The sequence below is a fragment of the Piliocolobus tephrosceles genome, chromosome 8, assembly GCF_002776525.5.
Source record: "Piliocolobus tephrosceles isolate RC106 chromosome 8, ASM277652v3, whole genome shotgun sequence".
NCBI lineage: Eukaryota > Metazoa > Chordata > Mammalia > Primates > Cercopithecidae > Piliocolobus > Piliocolobus tephrosceles.
Window position 1 is genome coordinate 76,812,987 of NC_045441.1, and position 25,808 is coordinate 76,838,794.

Consider the following 25,808-nt stretch of genomic DNA (forward strand, 5'->3'; position numbering starts at 1 on the left):
AAAAATAGATCATGCTTGAAGATGCTACTTTGCCGGAAATGCTCCTTGTCTTCCCCCATCTTCAGTTCCTCCCCCTCCAACCTGGTCTTCATCAGGAGAGGGGAAAGAGCATTTCTTGCCTGGCAGGAACTCAAGACCTAGAAGAAAGAGGTCCTACCCTGCCAAGGAAACGACCTTCCCCTTCATCGCCTCTGCTCCTCTTCCCGTTTCCTGTGTCTTTTCCTTCTTTTCTCCTGCTGTTTCCTTCTCCCGTTAACCATGGGGGCAGACACAGATATTCACAAGTCCGTCTGGGCAGCACACTCCGAGGTAGGGCACGAAGGTCAGGAGACAGGTTCCCGTGCCCCAAATCTTGGAGAAGATGAGTTAAAGCTCTTCGCTTCGATTACCTTCGCCCTTCCCGTGTCTCGGGAGCAATTCAGCGTCACCTCACATCTTGCCTTGCAGAAGTCCGGAGTTCCAGTCCTGAACTGGAGCTCCCCCTTCCCGGCGCCTCCGGTTTCCCTCTCAGGCCATCTGAGGAACTGAGGTAGGATTTAGCGGGTTTTAGGAGCAAACTCCCTCCACAACTCGGTCCTGGCTTGTCTCCGTTGAGCCTTGACCTTCGCCCAAAAAACAAGGACTCGTGCACGTGAAGCTGGCCTTGAACCCGGGCGGCGGGGCTGGGCGGGACTCGTCGGCGCCCTGCTGCCGCACCTGGGCAGCTCACCAGAGTGGGAGGCGCGGGCGGGCGGGGCCGAGCGGGCCGCGATCCGTAGGCGAGGCAGGAACCGCCCGCCGCGCCTCCCGGAGCTCTCGGCGCTGCGCGTCGCCTCTGGGCACCCGAGACCATGGGGAAGCTCGTGGCGCTGGTCCTGCTGGGGGTCGGCCTGTCCTTAGTCGGGGAGATGTTCCTGGCGTTTAGGTGAGTGGCATCTTGACAGGGCGTCCTCGACTCTCTTTCTCTCCTCTTCCAAGTGAGGTCAGGGGCTGCCTGGCGCCCCCTTCCTAGCGGGTAGGAAAGAGCAGCTTTGGAACCTCACTCCTCCATCGCACCCAGCAAACTACCCCTTGAGACTCGCTTATGGGGAAAGTGAGCTACTTGCGTTTCCAAAGACTGCGGAGCCGAATTACTCCCATTTATTTTTTGAAGGTTATGACCCCCCTTTACTTTCGGAAGATCATGACCCCTTTCCCAGCTCACCCTCGACATTTCGCTTGGGAAAAAAGGATGTCCATTGGAAACGCTGGACTGGGGAGAGGATCAGGCTACCAGTTGGATGTTTATGGCTGACTGAGACATTGCCCGGGTCTAGCTAACCACACAGAAGTACTGAGTTATGGAACCTATCCTAAAGAACTGGCCAGACAGCAGGGCAAACCAGCTGAAATCTGCAGTTGGTAACTGGCATTTTGTAGGCATTTGACTTTTTGAAGTGGAAGATACAATGGTGATAGCCAGCCTAGAAATGTCTCAGGAAAAGTCAATACTGGGCTAGAAAGAAGAATCTTTGAGTGGTAATACACATTCATGAGTGGATCGAAAGCCTCTGCTTGCTTTCAGTTGTCTTTGAGTGTTTATGTATTTCTCTTAGTAGAAGCTGGTCTTCTCAGAGGATTATGTCTAGAATCTGTTGAGGTGCCTGATGCCTATTAGTAATACTTCCAGTTTGAGAGTTTTATTGTTACATTTGCTCCCAGTGCAACCACATGGAGAATCATAAAATAATAGTAATAATAATAAAAAAGTAGATCGAAGGGGTATTTTTTTAAAATAAATGACAGTAAGGTAAGTATCAAGTCTTCCTGAATATACTTTAATACAAATTTTAAATTATCCCTGATATTAGAAGAATATAGAAACATTCCCTTTCCCTCTGGAAACAAGAAAATTGTATTGAAAAATAAATTGGCCAATTGTTTAAATTGTGGTTGGTTTAATGAATTTACATACTTGAAAAGTAAGTCAGCGTAAAATTTAAAAATTAAAGCAAAAGTGACAGGACACCCTGTTGAATTTTGGGAAAGCAGTTTGGAAGGAGAAGTTCAAAGGGCAAGACTGTAGGGGATTAAGTGCAGATTTATAACAGACGATAGTTTAGAAAATTAAGTAGGACTATTTTGTGCATTTAAATTAGTGATATTGTTCAATTACTCATACTATTACATAGTGTCTTTTATTCGGGCAGCAGAATGTTTTCCATGTAGAATCATATTATAGTTTTTCAGCAATAACTGAGTAAGGTTAGCTGATATAGGTAAAATGCCCATATAATGTCTACATTATGTAAATAAACATAAAAGGAGGTACCTACTTACTTGTTATATCATTCATAAATTATGATAAACATAGTTAACCAACACGAAGATGATTGAAGTCCACATTTAAATGTACATTTTGAACGCTGTGCCTTCATTTCCAGGGTTGGGTTTTATCTTCTACAGAGAAAGGATGAATGCCTCTCGAGAAGTGGAGCCGGTAGAACCTGAAAACTGCCGCCTTATTGAGGAACTTGGTATGTATGTGACAGTATCAAGAGGAGCCAGCACAGCTTCTTGGTCGCCATCCACCTGACTGAGCCCTACCAGCTCATTTAATTACCTGTCACTACTTAAGCCCTCCCAGTGGGACATCTGCCCCATCCACTCTGCCTCATGCAAGGTCTTTAGGGGTGTCCTAAATGACATCCTTTGTGGCTTTTTCTCAGCACATTTCCTTACTGATATCGCTCCACATTACCTAAAGAATATCATTGACCACACCCTGGTTTTTCCCTCACTGAATGCTTCTCCTTTCCTGTCTGTGATATTTCACTCTTCTCCTTGTCCTCTGTTAACCTTCCTTTTTTTTCTTCCTTCCTTCTTTCCTTCCTCCCTCCCTTTCCTTGTTGTCATTCCTGGCTTCAAGTGTTATTTTTTTCAAAATTTATCTACAAGTACCAAGAGTAATATGACTTAGCCCCTCCCCTCAAGAACCTCAGACCCGGCTGGCATAGTGGCTCAAACCTATAATCCCAGCACTTAGGAGTCCGAGGGGGGCGGATCATGAGGTCAGGAGATTGAGACCATCCTGGCCAACATAATGAAACCCCATCTCTACTAAAAATACAACAATTAACCTGGCATGGTGGAAGCGGGTGCGTGTCGTCTCAGCTACTTGGAACCAGCTACTCGGAAGGCTGAGGCAGGAGAATCACTTGAACCAGGGAGTCATCGGAGATTGCAGTGAGCCGATATCGTGCCACTGCACTCCAGCCTGGCGACAGAGCGAGACTTTGTCTTAAAAAAAAAAAAAAAGAAGAAGAAGGAACCTCACAGCCTACTTACCTTCTTTTAAAAAAATTCACCAAAAATCCACCGCCCAGTCCCTAACCTTACAAACTGCAGCCCTTCTTTTTTAGTCAGTTAAAGGGTAGCTCCATCTCAAACTCTCCCTAAGCTGAAATCTATTTTACATTTCTGTCCTTTTCTCCCTCATCCTCCCACCCACAACCAGCTCTGCCTCTAGACTTATGTATGGTACCCTCATTCTCAAAAGATTCAGTTCAAAATCCAGGAACTGGATTGACATACAGAAGAATTAAGTTGTTTGCCCAATGGTCTGGAACTAGGGGGTGATGGGCTTAGCTTATGAGCCAAGACCATTTCCTTCTATGCCTTTGTACTCTCTGTTGTGTAACACCACCTTTCTTATCTACTGACAACACATTTTTTATTATGGAAGCTTCAGGGAAGTATTACAACAGCAAGAAAACAGAAAATCTGAGATGCGAACAGCTGAAATATTACTAGGTATAGGTTAATCAATGCAGGCTAGATATTTAAATTAAGATAACCGATAAGATAATACTTACAAGTCACAACTAGTTGAAGAGTAGAGGCTTTATAAAGCCATGAAAAGCTGCTGAAGGATTTTAGGTAGGGTATAGTAGGTTGTAACAAAGCTGGAGAAAAATTCTTATTTGTATTTTCAAGACCCAGATTTTTGAGGTTTATTTTATTGGTGGAAGAAACTCTTATTTTGTTTTTCTTCCCCAGTATTTTTTTCTGGGCAGAAAAGTTGAAAGATGAAATATATCTTTCTCCGGAAATCATATCTCATAGGTCTTTTTGTATTACGTTCATCTTTTTCTCCAAGGCTTTGAGGGTCAAGGATTGTTTTAATCAGGATGTTATCTGGCTGCCCTTGGCATCTAATCAAAGCTGCACTTGAAATACGAATACTTCAGTAGGGCTTTCACTGGGCAGGATTATCGAGTAGATGGCCTGTGTATTTAATACCTACCTGCCTTCCCTTCCACTCCTTTCCCTTCTATAGCTTCCCATGTCTCCAAGATATGCTTCTACACCATAGTAGGTTCCATGTGTTTTCTTAACTGATTATCAGAAACTTCTCTCCAAGATGTGAAGTGACGATAATAAAATTAACTGATAGTAATGTTTTGATGTGACCCTTTATCAGAGTGCCTGTAGGGGATGACTGGAGAAATGAAGAAAAGAGTAAAGAAATGAAGTTATGCCAAGTAGTAGTAGGGTTGACAGGCTAAGAAGCAGTAGGCACCTATTCATAAGTCTGATTTTAGACTTAGCAGTGGGGTTTTAATGATAGTTGTGCATAGACTAATAAGTGTGTGGGAAAGTCTCAGAGGAAGGTATGCTGGAGGCTTTTGCTCCCACAGGTGCCATTGTTGCTGAGATGCATGGGGCCTGTCATGCAGGCACAGTGTAGGTGGGAAGAAGGGGTGGTGACACTGTGCAATCTTGTGTGGTAATTGTTTTCCACTGCTGAGTGCAAAGCACCAGCTTTCCCATGCTCCGGATGGAGCAAGTAAATTAAGACAGGCACAACACGTCTGAAAAATGCCCACTCTGTTTTAGGTGAGTTATTGAAGTAGGTTTATGCTGTCAGAGGAGACATGTAAAATTGTGTTTGGAAGAGAAGAGGAGCCAAACACAATTCAGGATATCTTGGGCTCAGAAATCATCACCCACTTTTCAATAGTTTAACCTCAATACACGACAAAGTTCAAAAAACAAAAAGTGTTTATTTCTTTTTTGAACCAGCCAGCTTTATTAAGAGCTTCTGCAGTGAAAAGGCAAGTATTATTTTGGGTGTAAGGATACAACACTGAATAAAACCCAGTTCTTGCCTTCAGAAAGCAGACCATCTAGTAGGAAATTAACAAGTAAACAGAGGGGTTCAGCCCAGTATGAAAAAGATCATGGTAGACATAGTCACAGATGACTATATTAATACATAAAATGGATGCTGAAACCACGAAAGTTTGCATAGGTTGAGAAGCTGGCCCCAAACCTCCAGGAGCCTGTGGCCTTGGCCAAGTAGAGGTAAGGTTAGGATGGGAAAGGTCTGAGTGTTGCAAGGAGAAAGCAACATATGCATATACATGCTGGTGAATGAGTCTGGCCCATTTCACAAACTACTCACAGGACAGTAGTAAGTACCACAGCACAGCTGCAATGTAGAGTAGAGAGTGGGGCCACAGTAACTGAGACTGGAGCCAAGATGTTTGGAATCTAGACCAAAAAGCTTGGTATTTATACTGTCAGCCCTAGTGAGCCTCTGGGAGGTTTTAAGCAGGGGACAACAAGGTCAACTTTAAATTTTAAAACATGACTCTCAGCAGTGCAGAGAATGGGTTCAGGGAAGCAAAGCTGAGTTATTGGGAAACTATTGTAGAAATCCAAGAGGAAGTCCTGGAGCTTGAATGACTGGTGATCAGTTGGATTTGGAAATTAAGGAAAAGGAACGCATCAAAGGTAACTCCAAGCTTCCTGCTCTGGGTGTTTGTGGAATGGAGGCACCATTCATTGAAGTAGAAATATAGAAAATGGAGCAGATTCGAAGGAAAAACTTTCAGATCAGTTTGGAACCTGTGGAATATGAGAAATAAAAGACCCAGGTAGAAATGTCCAACATGCAGGTTCATACAAAGGTCTGGAACTTGGAAGAAAGCTTTGGGCTTGATTTAGAGATTGGGGATTCAAGAGCATCCTGGTGGAAACTGAAGCCATCTGCCACGACCCATGTGGGACTAGAGTGCATCATGTGGGGAAAATGGATGCTTTGCCATGAGAAAGAGCCATGGTCACACAGAGCCTGGAAAATATCCAGCTATAGGACAGAGATGGGAATGAGATTAAGGTACAGGGAAACCAAGAGGGGAGTGCAGAGAGGAAGGAGAAACACTAGAAAATAACCAACAAGTATTCAATGCAATTTTAAAAATGACTTTATTCAGTTTGCTGGATTCTTCTGATGTCTATGTCATTTTGTGTGGAAATGCTATCAAGGTACCATATATAGGTAAATCTTGATTAACTGGAATACTTAGGAAATGGGAAGTTCTGGTTAATTTGATTTTTATATTTCTAGGTGGGGATTACTGTCAACCTTTAGTATACTGAATAAAATAAAATCTTTCTCAGCTTCTAAATGTCTATTGTTCACCATTTTATTTATTTCAGTTTGCATCTTCTTTGACTTTGCTGCAATTTTCTTTTTCATATTTTCCCCTATACTTCCCCCATTGCCTTTTGACACTCTAGTAACCCACTACTCTAGGTAACCATTTCCCTGCATGTTCCAATAACTATGACTGTGTAGCAAACCACCCCAAAACTTAGTGACTTAAAACAACCACCACTATTTCGCTCAATAATGTGCAACGTTGACAGGGCATAGTGTAGGCAGTCCACTCTGTTTCATTTACATCAGCTAGAATGACTCAAAGGCTGGGAACTAGAGTCATTTCTAGCTCCTATGGCCTGAGCTAAAGATGATGCTGACTCTCTTTCCACTTTGGGTGATCCCTCTGTACTCTTTCCTCTGTAGTTTTACAATAGCCAGACTTTTTACATTTTGATCCAAAGTTCCCAAGGTGCATGTCTTAAGAAATAGAGAGAGAGACAGCCAGTGGCAGCTATGACTGTGACTTAGCCTAGGATGTTATATGGCATTGCATTCATCTTATTCTATCTGTCAAGGCAGTTACAAAGTTCTACCCAGCTTCAACAGGAGAGAATATAGACTTTAACTCTTGCTGGAAGAGTCTGAACATCACATTTTACGAACAAGTGGCGATGATACATATTGGTTCTGACGTATTTGTAGACTATAGTTTGCCACACTAGATAACCATTGTCTTCAATCTCACTTCTGTCTGCTTGGAACCACGTCATATGCAGATCTCTATTCCTACTAGAAGCCATGACAGCTCCTTTTTCATCTTGTTCTCAGTCATAACTTACTTATTATATGTCTCTTTCCATAGAAAAAAATGCTGAAAACTAGCTCTTAATGAGAAAAAAGATCTGACTAAACTTTCATATTAATTCTCACTAATCTTTCATATTCATTTATACTCAGTATTTTATTACTCATTAATTTCCCAATATGATTGTATAATGATAGTGTTTTAGGCTTCACGTTGGAAGAGAAGGAATGCTTGGTAGAGAGGCCGGTAATAAAAGACCTTCACGATTATGACTTTCCAGATTTTATTATTGAGTCTATAGACCAGCCTTCTATGGGGAATAAAGCTGAATCTCTCAGGACGTGCCCTGGAAATTGTTACTTAAAGAGTAAATCTAGGATATGAGTTTATTTTCTAGGTATTTGCCTTTTTCTCCTGAAAATGGGGTTCTAAAAAAGGATTTAGTATTTGAGGAGTCTGATTCAAGTTTTACTCTCGAGTAGCATGCCTGTGAGATTCCCAAAAGTTAATATAGGTTCCCAAGTAAATGGTTGAACAAGTCGACAATTTCCAAAAGAAGTTTCCAAAAGATATTTGTAGTTTGGACTGTGAGATGTATTTTTTTGAGCATTCATATATGCATTTTTCTGATTCTGCCCTTCTTTTGCAGAAAATGGCTCTGAAGATATTGATATACTTCCTAGTGGGCTGGCTTTTATCTCCAGTGTGAGTATTTTCCATGCTGCTCTGATGCTCACGTCAATAGCTGTATAGACAGTGCATTAATGTTGTCCACTGGAGCTGCCAGATGGATCCCTACACTCTCATCCCACCTATGGGTAAACCAGTCAGCTAAAAAAGCCAAAACAGGATTCTGGAGGGCTAATTAGAACACCACAGGAATGCCCAGCTTTGACTGCCTCATGGTGGGCAACTCCCTGTGGGTAGTGGCATACTCAGTAGGGTCTTGACAAATGTGTATTGATTTCCATTCGATTCCTACACTAGTCTCCAGATCGGTCCTATTGCTATCCATTCTCATCATTGCCCTATTTGACTGGGCTTCTGCTTCTAATTGTGAATGGTAGTTCACTCATGATTGGCTCTCTGTTTGTTTGTTATTGGTGTATAGGAATGCTTGTGATTTTTGCACATTGATTTTGTATCCTGAGACTTTGCTGAAGTTGCTTATCAGTTTAAGGAGATTTTGGACTCAGATGATGGGGTTTTCTAAACATACAATCATGTCATCTGCAAACAGAGACAATTTGACATCCTCTTTTCCTAATTGAATACACTTTATTTCTTTCTCTTGCCTGATTGCCCTGGCCAGAATTTCCAACACTATGTTGAATAGGAGTGTTGAGAGAGGGTATCCTTGTTTGGTGCCAGTTTTCAAAGGGAACGCTTCCAGTTTTTGCCTATTCAGTATGATATTGGCTGTGGGTTTGTCATAAATAGCTCATATTATTTTGAGATATGTACTATCAATACCTAGTTTATTGAGAATTTTTAGCATGAAGGGCTGTTGAATTTTGTTGAAGGTCTTTTCTGCATCTATTGAGATGATCATGTGGTTTTTGTTGTTGGTTCTGTTTATGTGATGGATTACATTTATTGATTTGCATATGTTGAACCAGCCTTGCATCCCAGGCATGAAGCTGACTTGATTGTGGTGGATAAGCTTTTTGATGTGTTGCTGGATTCGGTTTGCCGGTATTTTTTTTAAGGATTTTCCCAGTGCTGTTCATCAGGGATATTGGCCTAAAATTATCTTTTTTTGGTGTGTCTCTGCCATGCTTTGGTATCAGGATGATGCTAGCCTTATAAAATGAGTTAGGAAGGATTCCCTCTTTTTCTATTGATTGGAATAGTTTCAGAAGGAATTGTACCAGCTCCTCTTTGTACCTGGTAGAATTCGGCTGTGAATCCATCTGGTCCTGGACTTTTTTTGGTTGGTAGGCTATTAATTATTGCCTCAATTTCAGAACCTGTTGTTGGTCTATTCAGAGATTCAACTTTTTCCTGCTTTAATCTTGGGAGGGTGGATGTGTCCAGGAATTTATCCACTTCTTCTAGATTTTCTAGTTTATTTGTGTAGAGGTGGTTTTAGTATTCTCTGATGGTAGTTTGTATTTCTGTGGGATCAGTGATGATATCCCCTTTATCATTTTACACTGCATCTATTTGATTCATCTCTCATTTCTTCTTTATTAGTCTTGCTAGTGGTCTATTTTGTTGATTTTTTTTTTTTTCAAAAAAGCAGCTCCTAGATTCACTGATTTTTTGAAAGGTGGATTCATTGATTTTTTGAAGGATTTTTCATGTCTCTATCTCCTTCAGTTCTTCTCTGATCTTAGTTATTTCTTGCCTTCTGGTAGCTTTTGAATTTGTTTGCTCTTGCTTCTGTAGTTCTTTTAGTTGCGATGTTAGGGTGTCGATTTTAGGTCTTTTCTGCTTCCTCTTGTGGGCATTTAGTACTATAAATTTCCCTCTACACACTGCTTTAAATGTGTTCCAGAGATTCTGGTACATTGTGTCTTTGTTGTCATTGGTGTCAAAGAAAATCTTTATTTCTGCCTTCATTTTGTTATTTAACCAGTAGTCATTCAGGAACAGGTTGTTCAGTTTCCATGTAGTTGTGTGGTTTTGAGTGAGTTTCTTAATCTGGAGTTCTAATTTGGTTGCACTGTGGTCTGAGAGACAGTTCGTGATTTCTGTTATTTTGCGTTTGCTAAGGGATGTTTTACTTCCAATTATGTGGTCAATTTTAGAATAAGTGCAATATGGTGCTGAGAAGAATGTATATTCTGTTGATTTGGGGTAGAGAGTTCTATAGATATCTGTTAGGTCCACTTAGTCCTGAGCTGAGTTCAAGTCCTGGATATCTTTATTAACTTCCTGTCTCATTCATCTGTCTAATATTGACTGTGGGGTGTTAAAGTCTCCCGTTATTATTGTATGGGAGTATAAATCTCTTGGCAGGTCTCTAAGGACTTGCTTTATGAATCTGGGTGCTCCTGTATTGGATGCATGTATATTTAGGATAGTTAGCTCTTCTTGTTGAATTGATCCCTTTACCATTATGTAATGGCCTTCATTGTCTCTTTTGAGCTTTGTTAGTTTAAAGTCTGTTTTATCAGAGACTAGGATCACAACTCCTGCTTTTTCTTTCTTTCTTTTTTTTTTTTTTTTTGCTTTTTATTTGCTTGGTTGATCTTCCTCCATCCCTTTATTTTGAGCCTATATGTGTCTTTGCACGTGAGATGGGTCTCCTGAATACAGCACACCGATGAGTCTTGACTCTATCCAATTTGCCAGTCTATGTCTTTTAATTGGAGCATTCAGCCCATTTACATTTAAGGTTAATATTGTTATGTGTGAATTTGGTCCTGTCATTATGATGTTAGCTGGTTATTTTGCTCATTAATTGATGCAGTTTCTTCATAGCATCAATAATCTTTACAATTTGGCATGTTTTTGCAGTGGCTGGTACCGGTTGTTCCTTTCCATATTTAGTGCTTCCTTCAGGAGCTCTTGTAAGGCAGGACTGGTGGTGACAAAAATCTCTCAGCATTTGCTTGTCTGCAAAATATTTTATTTCTCCTTAACTTATGAAGCTTAGTTTGGCTGGATATGAAATTCTGGGTTGAAAATTCTTTTCTTTAAGAATGTTGAATATTGGCCCCCACTCTCTTCTGGCTTGTAAGATTTCTGCCGAGAGATCCGCTGTTAGTCTGAATGGGCTTCCCTTTGTGGGTAACCCGACCTTTCTCTCTGGCTGCCCTTAACATTTTTTCCTTCATTTCAACCTTGGTGAATCTGACAATTATGTGTTTTGGGGTTGCTCTTCTCGAGGAGTATCTTTGTGGTGTTCTCTGTATTTCCTGAATTTGAATGTTGGCCTGACTTGCTAGATTGAGGAAATTCTCCTGGATAATATCCTGAAGAACGTTTTCTAACTTGGGCCCATTCTCCCCATCACTTTCAGGAATACCAATCAAATGTAGATTTGATCTTTTCACATCCCATATTTCTTAGAGGCTTTGTTCATTTCTTTTCATTCTTTCGTCTCTAATCTTGTCATCTTACTTTATTTCATTAATTTGATCTTCAATCACTGATATCCTTTCTTCCACTTGATCAAATTGGCTATTGAAGCTTGTGCATGCATCAAGAAGTTCTCATGCCATGGTTTTCAGCTCCATCAGGTCATTTAAGAACTTCTCTACACTGTTTATTCTAGTTATCCACTCGTCTAACCTTTTTTCAAGGTTTTTAGCTTTCTTGCAATGGGTTAGAACATGCTCCTTTAGCTTGGAGAAGTTTGTTAATACTGACCTTCTGAACTCTACTTCTGTCAACTCATCAAACTCATTCTTTATCCAGTTTTGTTCCTTTGCTGGTGAGGAGCTGCGATTCTTTGGAGAAGAGGCACTCTGGGTTTTGGAATTTTCAGCTTTTTTGCTCTGATTTCTCCCCATCTTTGTGGTTTTATCTACCTTTGGTCTTTGATGTTGCTGACCTACAGATGGGGTTTTTGGTGTAGATGTGCTTTTTGTTGATGTTGATACTATTCCTTTCTGTTTGTTAGTTTTCCATCTAACAGTCGGGCCCCTCAGCTGCAGGTCTGTTGGAGTTTGCTGAATGTCCACTCCAGACCCTGTTTGCCTGGAAATCACCAGCAGAGGCTGTAGAACAGTAAATATTGATGCCTGATTTTTCTTCTGGAAGCTTCGTCCCAGAGGGGCACCTGCCTGTATGAGGTGTCTGTCAGCCCCTAGTGGGAGGTGTCTCCCAGTCAGGCTACACAGGTGTCAGGGACCCACTTGAGGAGGCAGTCTGTCTGTTCTCAGAGCTCAAATGCTGTGCTGGGAGAACCACTACTCTCTTCTGAGTTGTTAGACCGGGACGTTTAGGTCTGCTGAAGCTGTCTGCTGCCTTTTGTTCTGATATGCCCTGCCCACAGAGGTGGAATCTATAGCAAGGCAGTAGGGCTGGTTGAGCTGTGGTGGGATCTGCCCAGTTCAAGCTTCCTGGCCTCTTTGTTTACACTGTGAGCACAAAACCGCCTACTCAAGCCTCAGCAATGGTGGATGCCCCTCCCCCTGCCAAGCTGCAGCATCACAGGTTGATCTCAGACTGCTGCGCTAGCAGTGAGCAAGGCTCCGTGGGTGTAGGACCCACCGAGCCAGGCATGGGAGGGAAGTTCCGGGTCTGCTAGTTGCGAAGACTGTGGTTTTGAAAAGCACAGTATTTGGGCAGGAGCATACCATTCCTCCAGGTACAGACTGTCACGGCTTCCCTTGGCTAAGAAAGGGAAATCTGCTGACCCCTTATGCTTCCCAGGTGAGGCGACGCCCTGCCCTGCTTTGGCTTGCCCTGCATGGGCTGCACCCACTGTCCAACTAGTCCCAATGAGATGGACCAGGTACCTCAGCTGGAAATGCAGAAATCACCTGTCTTCTATGTTGATCTTGCTGGGAGCTGCAGACCGGAGGTGTTCCTATTTGGCTATCTTGGAAGCCTCTTTCCAGTTTAAATTTTCAATGTTATGCTAAATACACCACTAAAAGTGATGATTCTATAGCTAGGAAATTTCTTTGCTGTTGTGAAATAATGTTTGTCCTTCATACTGTATATTTTCTTCTTCTTTTTTTTAAATTTTCACTGGAACTAAAAGTTCTGAATCATTGCTATACAGGAAGTATATATTTTGATCACAAATAAGTTTATGAGAAATGTTAACATGAAGTTTTTAATAATGAATCTCCTTTTGTAAATGAACAACTTATAGGATAAGGATTATGTTATTTGCTTGTTTCTAATCCTTCTGCACTATAATAAATTCGAGACCTTGTTCTTTTGGTTTCTCCTTTTACCCTTTCTTGCCATCCTCGAAGATGTTTGGAAGTTGCTGATTTGGACAATAATTCTGTGCAACAGATATTTCTAGTCTATTTAGGGGTGGCAAACAGGGTATTTTCTCCCCTGTTTTGGGACTTGACACGCTTATCTTTGACTCCAAGATTACTCCCTTCATCACACTTTGCCAGCTAACTCCTACTTCTTTGTGAGGGTTCATTGCGGTGGCACTTTACTTCCTCAGGAGAGTCTTCCCTGGCACTCTCTTGTGGAGTGAGGTGCCTCTTCAGTGTTCCCTCTTGAATATTCCCTCACATCCCCTGAGTTTAGGCAGTTATAGACCACACCATACTTATGTGCTTGCTCTAGATTTCAAGATCCTTGAACTCAAGACTTTGGAGCATGCATTGACATGCTCAACACCTAACATACTACCAGGCATGTGCAAATCCTCGAATATTTACTGAGTGCATGTGGTGATGGATGAGGATAGTAGAAGAGTTCATTGATTGTCCACATATACCTGTAGTTTGTTGGGAAAAATAAGATTCCTGCATGTCTCGATGATGATTTTCACCATTTTCGCCAGTGAATGGTATGAAAAGAATTGCTTACAGTCATTAGCACACAGTTGGTTTGCTGCCACAAATTCCTACCTAACTGCTTTACACAGAAAACTAGGTGAATGTGAAGCCATTTATCAGAAGTGTTTCTTCGATCACACACTTAATCTAGACCAAGCTTGTTTGCAGTGCCCCACCCTTATCTCTCTATCTGATTATTTTATTTCTGTAACATCCAGTCTTTCCACTAGCTGGCTATGCTCTACCTTCCCCCAAGCTACCAAGGTACTTGCCAATGTGATTTAGGCAAACCACTCATCTAGGCCTCATTTCCCTCATGTGAAAGGGAAGATGTGAGATTAAATGCCCCTAATATATTTATATATATAATTATTATATATATTTGATTTTCAACAAATATATATAATTTTTTTCTCCAGTGGTACTGTTATCTGAGCCATTGAGTTTGGTGACAAATTGGTTATGGGGGAAAGAGTGGATTGAAAATTGAATTTTATGGTCCAATGTTGGGGAGCATAGTGATGTCCTTAGCTGAGAAGAATAGATAGAAATTAGAGGAGGGATTCGAGGGGAGAATATTGATTTTGTTTTTGACTATTTGATTTTGAGCTGCCCTTTGGGAGGAAGTTGGGAGTGCAAGCTAGAGTTACAGAGTTACAAATAAATGTGCAGACTTGAAAGTCCTTGTTATGAAGGAAATACCTGAATCTTTATATATAAGATCTGCAAGGAAAGAGTATAGAGTGAGAAGGGAGGAGGGATGGATAAAAACAGAAGGAGGCAGAAATCTAAGAGTCAGGAAGAGGAGCAGGATTTCTATTTAGGAACTCTACTTTTGACTTTTTGATAAGAAAGAAGAAGGTATATTGTAGTGTCGAACGCCACAGAGAAGCAGATAAGAAGTAGAAAAGTTATCAAAATAAAGTAATTTGGAGACCATTATGTGATCTTTATAATTGTATTTCTACAAACTGGTGGGTGTAGAATACTAACTTCAGGGAATTGAGAGTTGGAGCAGTTCACATTAGGCAACAGGATCAGGTGATGTTTCTAAGAAATTTGATGGTGAGGGGAAGAGAGAGAAATGCATATATGAAGAGGCAGTAAAGTTAGAAAAATATTTATTTCAAGGAAGGAAACCTTGTAATTTTTCAGGCCAAAGAAGAAGCTGTTAGTGAAAAATGAGTGGTAAAGCAAGAGAGAGAAGGTGTAATCTCTAGAGACAGACCCTAGAGAACAGGGAAGCAAGAAAGTAGGTAAAGGATGTAACCTAAGAACAGAGGAGGGACACTCCTTCCTTGAGAAAAGAGGGAGAAAGGAAGAGAATGAATAAAACTGAAGAAGAATTACTGGGACAGAAAGGAAAGAATTATAGGAAATTCATGTTAAATGACATGATATCTTCGGAGAAGTAGTAAGTAAAGTCATCCACTCATAATAAAGAGGAAGAAAGTATGGGCTCTAGAACAGTGGTCCCAATCTTTTGGGCACCAGGGATCAATTTCATGGAAGACAATTTTTTCCACAGCTCATGGAGGGGGAGCAGGGCATGGTCAAGACAAAACTGTTCTACCTCAGATCATCAGGCATTAGATTCTCATAAGGAGCATCCAACCTAGATCCCTCGCAGGCTCAGTTCACAATAGAGTTTGCACTCCTATGAGAATCTAATGCCACTGCTGATCTTACAGAAGGTGGAGCTCAGGCGGTAATGCTCACTCACCCACAGCTTACCTCCTGTTGTGTGGCCCAGTTCCTTACAGACTACGGACCGGTACCAGTCTGTGGCACAGGGGTTGGGGACGCCTACTCTAAAAGATAATGAAATAAATTTAGAAGGGAGACATGAGGAAATCGAATAGATTGCCTATCATAATGAGCCAAAAAAATCAATAAACAGTACTAAACGTCTGGCTGAAGTTGGGGTGGTGACTTTGTAGTGGAGTTTTCCAACCTGATTTTAGACTTGCCCTATGTAAGAACTAGACCAAAGCAAAGGGAGTTGGAACATAATGTGATAAGGAAGCAAAGGGTGTGGCTATTGATGATGACAGAATTAAGCAGAGGTTTGTGGCTAGGGACATGCCAATCCCTTCTCCAGATGTGCTGACTTAAGGAGAATAAAAAGGAAACATTGCCTCCTCTGATGAGCTTCAGTAGTGCCAGTGTTGTCTAGGAAAAGCCAAGTTTCCTCCAGACAACATTGGGCATATGATTTGGGCATACAAGGACTGTTCTAAAAAAAGTTTGAAGATGTAACTGGGGTTGTTCAGAAAAGGTTGACTACCTCAAGAGGGAGCAGTGGAAGAGCCGGTAATAGTATTATAAGTGTATGTGTATGTGTGTGTAGAAAGGACAGGGAGAGGGAAAGAGGCAGAAAGACAAGGTGAAATAGGAAAGACAGAATTGCAATAGACTGTAAAAGAAGATAAAGGTAGCAGAGAAGATATAAAGTTATTGATATTGATATATATCCAGTGATAAATGGGGGAAATGGAGAGGAAGTGGACTGTTTTGTAACTGGTGTAGAATAAACCAACCCCAAGGTTTGTCACAGTGGACTCAGATGCAGCAAAGGCTTCATGCATTCAGGATGCCTATTGTTGATTGATAGCTACCTGATCCTAACAGTAGAAAGGACCACTGTCCAAGTTACTGGAATAAACTTTTTGTGATATATGAGTAAAGCATTCATGTCAGAATTTTCAGACATACCTACAGGAACAAAATAGGTCAAAAATAGTCAACTCTATAAGACTGGTATCCTTATGTTGATTCTTGGCCAGCTCTACTGTTTGCCACTACATGATATAATCAATGTAGGAATGGGAACGATACAATTAAACTATCTACCCCTTCTCTGTGCTTTGAGGAAGGTTAGTTATAGAATGCCAGTACTGGAAATAATCTTACAATCATGTATTTGAACTTCTTCATTTTATAGATGAGGAATGTGAGGTACAGGCATGTGAAGGAATTCACACAAAGTAACAGCCTAGTCTCTTCCATTATATTTTTTGGCTTAACTCCTTTTCTCTAAATTAAAAACTCTTCCTTATCTTGAATATGGTTCTTTCTGTGTTCATAGCCAATGTTTAGATGACATCAGTAACACCCCAGATCAGATCATGGAAACAGCTGACAGAGTGAAAAAGCCCAGAAATCTAAATGAAATTTAGAACTTTGAACATTTTTATTTGGCTTTGAGATTTTAAATTCCATATGAAAATATTGTTTTGATATGTATATGTGTGCACACTTGTTCTTTATTTTTAAAAGGGATTAAAATATCCAGGCCTGCAAAACTTTGCACCAGATGAGCCAGGAAAAATCTTCTTGATGGATCTGAATGAACAAAATCCAAGGGCACAAGCACTAGAAATCAGTGGTGGATTTGACAAAGAATTATTTAATCCACATGGGATCAGTATTTTCATCGACAAAGGTAAAGCCTGTATGCTTAGGGATAAGGGGGAAATGAGGGAAATAGAAACCATTTATCTCCAGCCCCTCAATATTTATGTAACAGGAAGAGAGAGGATGGTATTTTACTATACACATATGTTTTTGTAAAATGATAAATAGGTATAAAACATTGTAACCATTGCATTAAAGAAGGAACACTGGTATTTTTGGCCCTATGTGGTCTCCTCCTCTTCCTTCTATTCACGTGTCTTCTTGTTTGACTGTCACAACCTGTTTTAATAGCGTTCTCAGAAATCTAACATATAAACTAAAGACCCTTTAGTTTAGTTGTCACTAAAGACAACTGTGAGACATTAAAAAGCATAACATAAAGGGAAAAAAAAAACAAATTACACTCATCAAAGTTAAAAGCTTTTGTGCTTCAAAAGACACCATCAAGAAAGTGAAAAACAGCCCAAAGAATGAGAGATAATATTTGTAAATCATATATTAGATGAGAAACTTGTATTCAGACAATATAAATAATTCTTACAACTTAACAACAAAACACAAATAATATAATTTTAAAATGGACGAAGTACCTACCTAGATAGACATTTCTCCTAAGATACACAAAGGCCTGTAAGTACACGAAAGATGTTCATCATCCTTAGTCATTAGGAAAATACAGATCAAAACCAGAATGAGATACTATTTCAGACCACTAGGATGGTAATAATTAAAAAGACAGACAATAACAAATGTTGGCAAGGATGTAGAAAAATTGGAACCCTCTTACTTTGCCAGTGGGATTGTGAAATAATGTAACCACGTTGGGAAGCAGTTTTGCATTTCCTCAACATGTTAAACATAGAGTTACCATACAATCCAGCAACTCTGCACCTTGGTGCATGCTCAAGAGAATTGAAAACATATCCATGCAAAACCTGTACACAAATGTTCATAGCAGCATTACTCCTAATACAAAAGGTGGAAATAACCCAAATGTCTATCAACTGTTGAATTCATAAATAAGATGTGATAGGCATTTATAAAATAGAACACTATTTGGCAATAAAAAGAAATGAACTACTCATGCATTGCTATAATATGGATGAAGCTTGTAAATATAATGCCAACTGAAAGAATTTAGTCACTAAAAGCCACATATTATGTAATTCCATTTATATGAAGGGTCCAGAATAGGTGAATTCGCAGACAGAAAAATTGTTGGCAGGAGCCAGGAGAGTGGGGAAGGAGGAATGACAGCTAATGAGTAGGTGATTTCTTTTTGGGTGATGAAAATGTCCTGAAACTAGATAGTGGTTATGGTTGCACAACCCTGTGAATATACTAAAACACACTGAAGTTTACATTTTAAAAGTCTGAATTCAATGGTGTGTGAATTATATCTCAAAAATATATTATAAAAAACATAACAGTTATTAACATACCATATATGCTTTAAAAACAACAGTTTCCAATATTATTTTTGACTTCTTCACAGTTCATAATTTCAAACATCTAATTTTAAAATATTTGTGGGTCTATACAGCATGAAGAAAAGTAAGAACAGGGAAACCTCACTAACAGTGACCACATGAAAGGAGGGCCAAACTGAAATGCTAGAATTCCATGAAATCTTATATACGCTTTTTATTTGCTTAGCAAGCTCTGCTTTAAAAGATAATTGAATCTAACAATTTTTTGTTGGTTTATAATATACAAACTATTTTCATTTATAATGGTGTCTTTACTTCCCAAAATAAAATCCTGAGCCCAACCTTGACACTTCCTCTCCCTGACCCTTTTGATCAACTCATTATAATGTTTTGTTTGATGTATCTCTCCAATATCTCTCCAGTCTGAAATATCTGTCCACCTCTCCCCATCCTCACTGCCACCAGCAGTCCAAGGGCCCAGCATGTCTTCCCTGATTCTGCATGGGCCCCCAACTGTACCTTCCTTCTCATACCACTTCAATTCATTGTCATAGTAATGATTGCTTTTTATGCAAATCTGATTATGTCCCTCCTTTCATCAAATTTTCCATGTTGTTCCATCACTCTGAGGATAAACCCCAAATCTCCAGAATGGCCTGTGTTCCTGGGTGCTTCCCCTGTACATTCTGGCATCTGTATGCTCTCCAGTTTCACTGGAGACCATTCTCCCTCAGACTCCCTGGACCAGCCACACTGGATTTCTCTTCATTCGATGAAGTGTTCACGCCTCGGTATCTTTACATCTGCTGTTCCCTCTGCCTGGAATGTCCTTGTGCCACATCTGGCTCACTCTTTGTCATCATTGAAGCCTCAGCTTAAATATCATCTTCTCAGGGAAGCCTTCCCACCATCTTGTTCCAGGTTGTGTACCTTTCTATATTTCTTCTCAAAGTACCTCTTTTTAAAAATCATTCATTACAGTGGTAACTAACTTTTTTTATTTTTTGAGATGAAGTTTTGCTTGTCACCCAAGCTGGAGTGCAGTGGCACAATCTCAGCTCACTGCAACCTCCGCCTCCCGGGTTCAAGCGATTCTCCTGCCTCAGCCTCCCAAGTAGCTGGGATTATAGGCATGTGCCACCGTGCCGGCTAATTTTTTGTATTTTTAGTAGAGGCAGGGTTTCACCATGTTGGCCAGGCTAGTCTCAAACTCCTGACCTCAGGGGATCCACCTGCCTTGGCCTCCCAAAGTGTTAGGATCACAGGCGTGAGCCACCACTCCCAGCCTACAGAGGTAACTATTTTTTTTTTAATGTTAAAGGATACCAATTTTCTTTCCCTCTCCTGCTCTTGCTCTATAGCAAGTTCCTAAACTTAACTGTTACTCTTCAAATGAATGACACTCTATGAAGAACATGTCTCCCAACTGTAGTATTCTTTGTTTTAATTTATTTAATAATTTTTCCTCCTTGTTTTCCTCTCTCAAATATAATCACCATAAAGGCATATGTGATTTGTCCATTGCTGGATTCTGAGAGTCTAGAATGTATCTGATGCACAGTAGGTACTCTCTGAACACATATTAGATGAATAAATAAATGAACCCTATAGGACAGGCAGAGCACATAGTAATATTCAGCTTTATAGATGGATACAATGAAGTTTAGAGGAATACAGTGAAGTGTGACTTCACTTCTGCAGTTAGTCAATGGCTGATCCAGAACTCAGACAGAAGAGGTCTCACTTCTAATCCTGTGTCTTACTAAGGTGAGATTAGGACTCTATTTAAATAATTTTAAAACCACAGCTGTTTTGCCTCACACTGTATAAGACATAAGATTCTTCATTGGAGATGATATAATAAGTGATTAGATTTACCTGAAACTATTTCATTGCATGGGGTAGTATTAGAGGTAGAGGTAGAGGTGGATTTGGGGCTTTTTTTCTTTTTTTGTTGCTGTTGTTTTTTTTTGTTTTTTGTTGTTTTTTTTTTTTTTTTTTTGAGATGGGACACATTTACACAATAACATTCAGTCATATAATCAGGCTTCCATAAGTTGAGTATATTATGATTCACAGCTTATCTTACTTGTTTGTCATCTTCCTTAATTATGTGTTTAATTCATAAGGCCAAAATATTACACATAGAAATAGAGATGGAATGAGAAGATGGAGAAGAAAGGTATTCTCACTAAGTATATCTTATTTGGAAAGAGGGATTCAGTAGATGCACTAGAAGAAATGAAACCAGGGCAGCACATATGATTGTTCACTATTGTGTCTAGCAAAAGACTGAAGGTCCGTGTTGGGGCTGAAATCCAACCCATGTTCTGTTTGCCAAGCCCTGAGACTTGGAACAGAGCTGGATCAGACCAGAAGGAAGATTTCATCTGTGAGCAAGCACCTTTCCTTAATGTGCATCAAAGTGCCCAGTGTGTTTCAGAGGTCCTGGTTATGAATTTTGCATCTCAGGGTTTGGGCTTGTTCCATCACGTGCTTAAAAAATCCATCTGGGAAAGGAATAGGGAAGATGAATACAGATCAAGTCCTACAGTGGGAAGATGGGGCCAGACCCTTTAAAACTCCAGAGCTCGTCAAACCTAGAACTCCTGATAAGTCAGAAGACAGCACTCTCAGAGGCCAAATTACTACCCTCAATCCTGTTCACAGCAGTTCACATTCCAGTTGAAATGGGTAGGTGACATTTCTGAGGTGGGTACTACCTGGAATTAGTTTGTTTTATCTTGCATTCATATTTACATGCCATGTCCATTGGGCTCACTGAATATTGTTATGTTGGCTTGTGTCAGAAATTCATTGTCTAGCTGGGAAATGTTGCTTATTTTAAGGTATTTACACTGCCCTGACATTTACTGAGCTTCTGTTGCAATGCAGATAATTCTTGCACACACACAACATCTCAGCAAAGTTTTGTTTGCTTGCACTCACTTCTCTTGCTGAAGGGCCGTCTGGGGAACCACATTCCTGTTTATGCATCATTATAGTTCTGTAGGCTCCTGTTAGGCAGGATATGCATATAAGGGTGAAGTGACTATGGCAAAACGTCTTGCCTCTGCCACTTTGTGGTGATGACATTGCTGATGGGTCATTCGCCTCCTGAGCTTCAACTTCCTCAATTAAATCTGGATTCTGGTATTTGTCTGACTTACCTATCAGACTGTGAGAGTCAAATGCAAGATATATGAAGAAAACTTTTGGAAGTGACCAAGTTTTAAAACAAGTCTAATATTAGTTGTGATAGAGGTAACTTACTTGGAAATTATGCCTTTTTTCCATATAGACCATACAGTGTATCTTTATGTTGTGAATCATCCCCACATGAAGTCCACTGTGGAGATATTTAAATTTGAGGAACAACAACGTTCTCTGGTATACCTGAAAACTATAAAACACGAACTTCTCAAAAGGTATGGAATGAAAGTATTGTGCAGTTCTATTTATTTTGCACCTCTGCTGTGTGCTTTGTTTTCTTTGGTTCAGCAGGCTTTCTTAAACTTTTGTTTTGAAATTGTTTTAGATTTTTTTCTAAAGCTTTCTAATGATTCCCACGGTGACTCTTCCCAGCACCTCACTAGAAATTGCCATGTTAGGTATTGAATATGCCTTTATTTTCCAGCATTTTGAAAGCATTTTAATCCTATAAAGGTGCTCAATTAGATTCTCAGCTCTAATTCCACCCCCTTTACCACAGCAACTCAATACCTACTATCGGTCTCTGTTTAAACACCTACACCCTTTTTTGGTTGTCCTGGTAGGCTGTGTTGTGTGAGCCTCGCCCACTGGGTGTTATAACAAACCTCCAGAGGAGCCACTTCTTTGTTTAATTACAGCTTTAAAGTAGAATTTTTTAAAAGCCCGTGGGCACTTATAAAAATTACATTTGTTAAGCATCGACTATGTGCCAGGCACTATGCCAGAATACTTAATTTAACTTAATTCTCACAAAGCCTTTAATAATAGGCATGGGTAAACTAAGACTTAGAGAAGGTTTGGGTTAGGTAACTTGCCCAAGTTACACAGTTTGTAAGTGGCAGAAACAGGGTATAAACCTATATCCATCTGAACTCAAAGCTGAGCTCTCAGTTGCAGTGAACATCTTTCTTACTGCATTCATTAAAATAACAGGCTTTTCAGTGGAGAGGCTGCCTGTTTAAAGGCTGTAGCAAACAATAAAAAATTCATCTTTTACCAAATGGGCTTAACACTAAAAAAACTGACTCCAAAACAGTAAACTGTTTCATGGGATGGAAGAATAGGAAAAGAAAAGAAAGTTCATCTTCTCTCCTTTGCTCTCTTTCTCAACATCATGTATTAATTTCTCCCCGTAGAATATGGGGGAAACAAATGCAGAGGGTAGAAGTAAGAGAGGTTGAAGTTATTGAACTCTGCTCCTAATGCACTGTGCTGGGTTCTGAGGCCATAGTGGAGAACAGGACTTCCACAGGGTTGCTGGGAAACTGTGTCAAGTCACTTAATTGGTGCCTCAATTTATTGAGCAAAATGGGGATTCTCATTTGCCTGACTTACATAACTGGTGGATTGTGAGGATCAACTGCATTAGCATAGGATCTCACAGGAACAGTCTCCCAGAAAGTGCAGCCTAGGGCACACCTGATATGTGGCCACTTCATTAGGGAGTACAATCCCAGGAAGCAGACTTAAGAAACCAGTGTGAGGCAAGGAAGGGAGAATGTTATGGGTTGAATTTTCTGTCCCCCTGCCCTCCCTGCTCCGCTCCCCCCGCCCCCCCGCCAAAAAATATGTTAAAATCCCAACCACCACTTCCTCAGAAGGTGACACTATTTGGAAATGGAGTCATTGCAGATGTAATTAGTAAAGATAAAATCATGCTGAAATAGAATACCCTTAATGCAGTAGAACTGGTGTCCTTGCAAGAAGACAGGCAGATATACAGGGAGAATGTCATGTGAAGATGGATACTGACATTGGAGTGATATATCTACAAGCCAAGGAATGCCTGGGACTACTGGAATGTCTTGCTGGAAGAGGCAAGGAAGGATCCTTCCCTAGAACCTTCAGAGAGAACATGGCCCTACCAACAATGTGGTTTTGGATTTCTAGCCTCCAAAACTGTGAGGCAATACGTTTCTGGTGTTTAAGCCACTGAGTTTGTGGTTCTTTGCTGTGCTAGCCCTAGGAAACACACAGTGAGGGAGCTACAGCAAAGGCGTCATTAAGCCAACCACTGCTAAGTGCAACTGACTGCTTAAAATCATGGGCTTATCCTTCAGTAATCAATGCAAGCTACATCTCAGGACAATCTGGTCAAGGAGAAAAAGGGAGAAGGGTTTATCCACTGGCCCCATCTCCTGTTAGTCAAAGGTTTGCCTCAAGAGGCCTTTATTCTCCCACATTTTTGGTGGTTGTGCACGTGCAAGTCTGGTTTTGTGGTATGCTATGACTCGATGTCAACATGAAGTCTGGAAGTGGGAGGCAAGAGGCCCACAGCAGGCATGAGCTGAGACACTGCTAGGCTGCCCCTGTGGGAAGTATGTCAGACCTGTGCAGAACTGGTTGAAATAACAGCAGCTGGAACAAGCCAGGTGAGGCTATGAGGATCTAAAGAGGAGCCTGAGGGTACGTACACTGGCACAGGCATTGATAAGCACTTACAAGGGGGCAGAACAGAGAGCTACAGAAACAAATTGTGAGGCACTTTAACCTAATTTATGGTGTCAGGCAATACTTTTTGGAGTAAGGAATGCTTAAGCTGAGATACAAAAGGTGAGTAGCCCGGTGACCTTGGGAAAGTCATTATATATCAAAACCTCAAAGTATTTCCTGATTCACCCAAATTTTCCTCCCTAAAATTTAATCTAAAAATGTTTAAGCATTATTTTTTCAAGTCACTTTTTTCTTTTCAAAAATAAAAATGACTTTATTGTTCTTACTGATTGTAAGAACAAGACTTGCTCCATTTTAAAATGTCAATGATATTGAAGAACGTGAGAAAGAATATCACTCATAATTCCATCTACTCAGAGAAAATATAAAGGTCCAGATGAACTGGGTTATGCTCTGATAACAGGACAGCAAAACCCTAACATCTTGATGGCTCAAAACTGCCAAGGTTTGTTTTGTTTGCTCATACATGCTATGTATCCAGTGTAGGTCATTTAGGAACTCAGTTTCATATTATCCTCATTCAGGGCCCTAGGAGGACCACAGTCTCTATCATTACTGTGGGAACATGGGGGAAACATGGTGAAGCAAGCACCGGTTCTTAAAATCTTGCATCCACAAGCCACTCACCTCATTTCATTTCATTTCATTGGCCAAAGCAAGTCATATGGCTGTGCCTAACTGCAAGGGGATGGGGAAGTGTAATTCCTGAAGGACCATAGCTATCAGTGAACTGCGCTACAACTGTCACAGATAACCATGATCAACATGTATAAGTCAACAGATTTTGGAGTTTGAGATTTATTTGTGAATTTATTTCTTTTCACTGACATCTGTGAAAGGGAAGAGTGAGAAAATAACAAATGGCTAAAGAAAACCCATGAGGGCAATGCAGAATCATGACTTTCTGTGGAATTCCTTAATCCATACTAGTTCATGTATCCTTTTTCAAATTGATGAACATATTGGCCTATGTAGAGATGAGTGATCTTGACAGGATAAAGGATATTTAAATAACTCATGGGTCTCTTTTTCTACCTGTCTTTCACTTTAGTGTGAATGACATTGTGGTTCTTGGACCAGAACAGTTCTATGCCACCAGAGACCACTATTTTACCAACTCCTTCCTGTCATTATTTGAGATGATCTTGGATCTTCGCTGGACTTATGTTCTTTTCTACAGCCCAAAAGAGGTTAAAGTGGTGGCCAAAGGATTTTGTAGTGCCAATGGGATCACAGTCTCAGCAGACCAGAAGTAAGCTCTCGTATATACTTTTCTATCCTTTGCCCTTGACATTTTGGTGGACTCCTTTCCTTACGAGGTAGTTACTTCCTTACTTAGGCTTACATAGTGAATATATGTGTGGAGGGATCAGTTGTGGCCAGGATTTGCACTAAATCTGTGATCCTAAGCAATCCATTTGTTTCCTTGGACTTCAGGTTCTTCCTAAAGGAGGGATGTGGACTTAAGCATAAAAGGACCTCATTCCAAATTTTTACGTAACTCTTGAAACACACTTTCCTAACCCACTGAAAAGGAAGATAAATGAGCAATACTTCTGCCCCTTATGAGACTAGAAAGTATTTGACCACTTACGCTAAGTTCAGTTACACAAAAGCTCTTAGGAGAGAGGGAAGGCTACCTTAGATTGGGC

General features: G+C 40.4%; 1 protein-coding gene across 1 annotated transcript in view; it reads left to right on the top strand.

Annotated features, from left to right (window-relative positions):
* Positions 1 to 813: 813 nt before the first annotated feature.
* The window catches only part of PON3 (paraoxonase 3), a 28,494-nt gene continuing 3,499 nt past the window's right edge, over positions 814 to 25,808 (top strand). The window contains exons 1-6 of the mRNA XM_023226611.3: positions 814 to 904; positions 2,425 to 2,495; positions 7,864 to 7,919; positions 16,922 to 17,087; positions 21,791 to 21,917; positions 25,208 to 25,408. Of these exons, the coding sequence (XP_023082379.1) occupies positions 831 to 904; positions 2,425 to 2,495; positions 7,864 to 7,919; positions 16,922 to 17,087; positions 21,791 to 21,917; positions 25,208 to 25,408 (695 nt within the window). The 5' untranslated portion in view covers positions 814 to 830. The remainder of the gene's footprint in view (positions 905 to 2,424; positions 2,496 to 7,863; positions 7,920 to 16,921; positions 17,088 to 21,790; positions 21,918 to 25,207; positions 25,409 to 25,808) is intronic.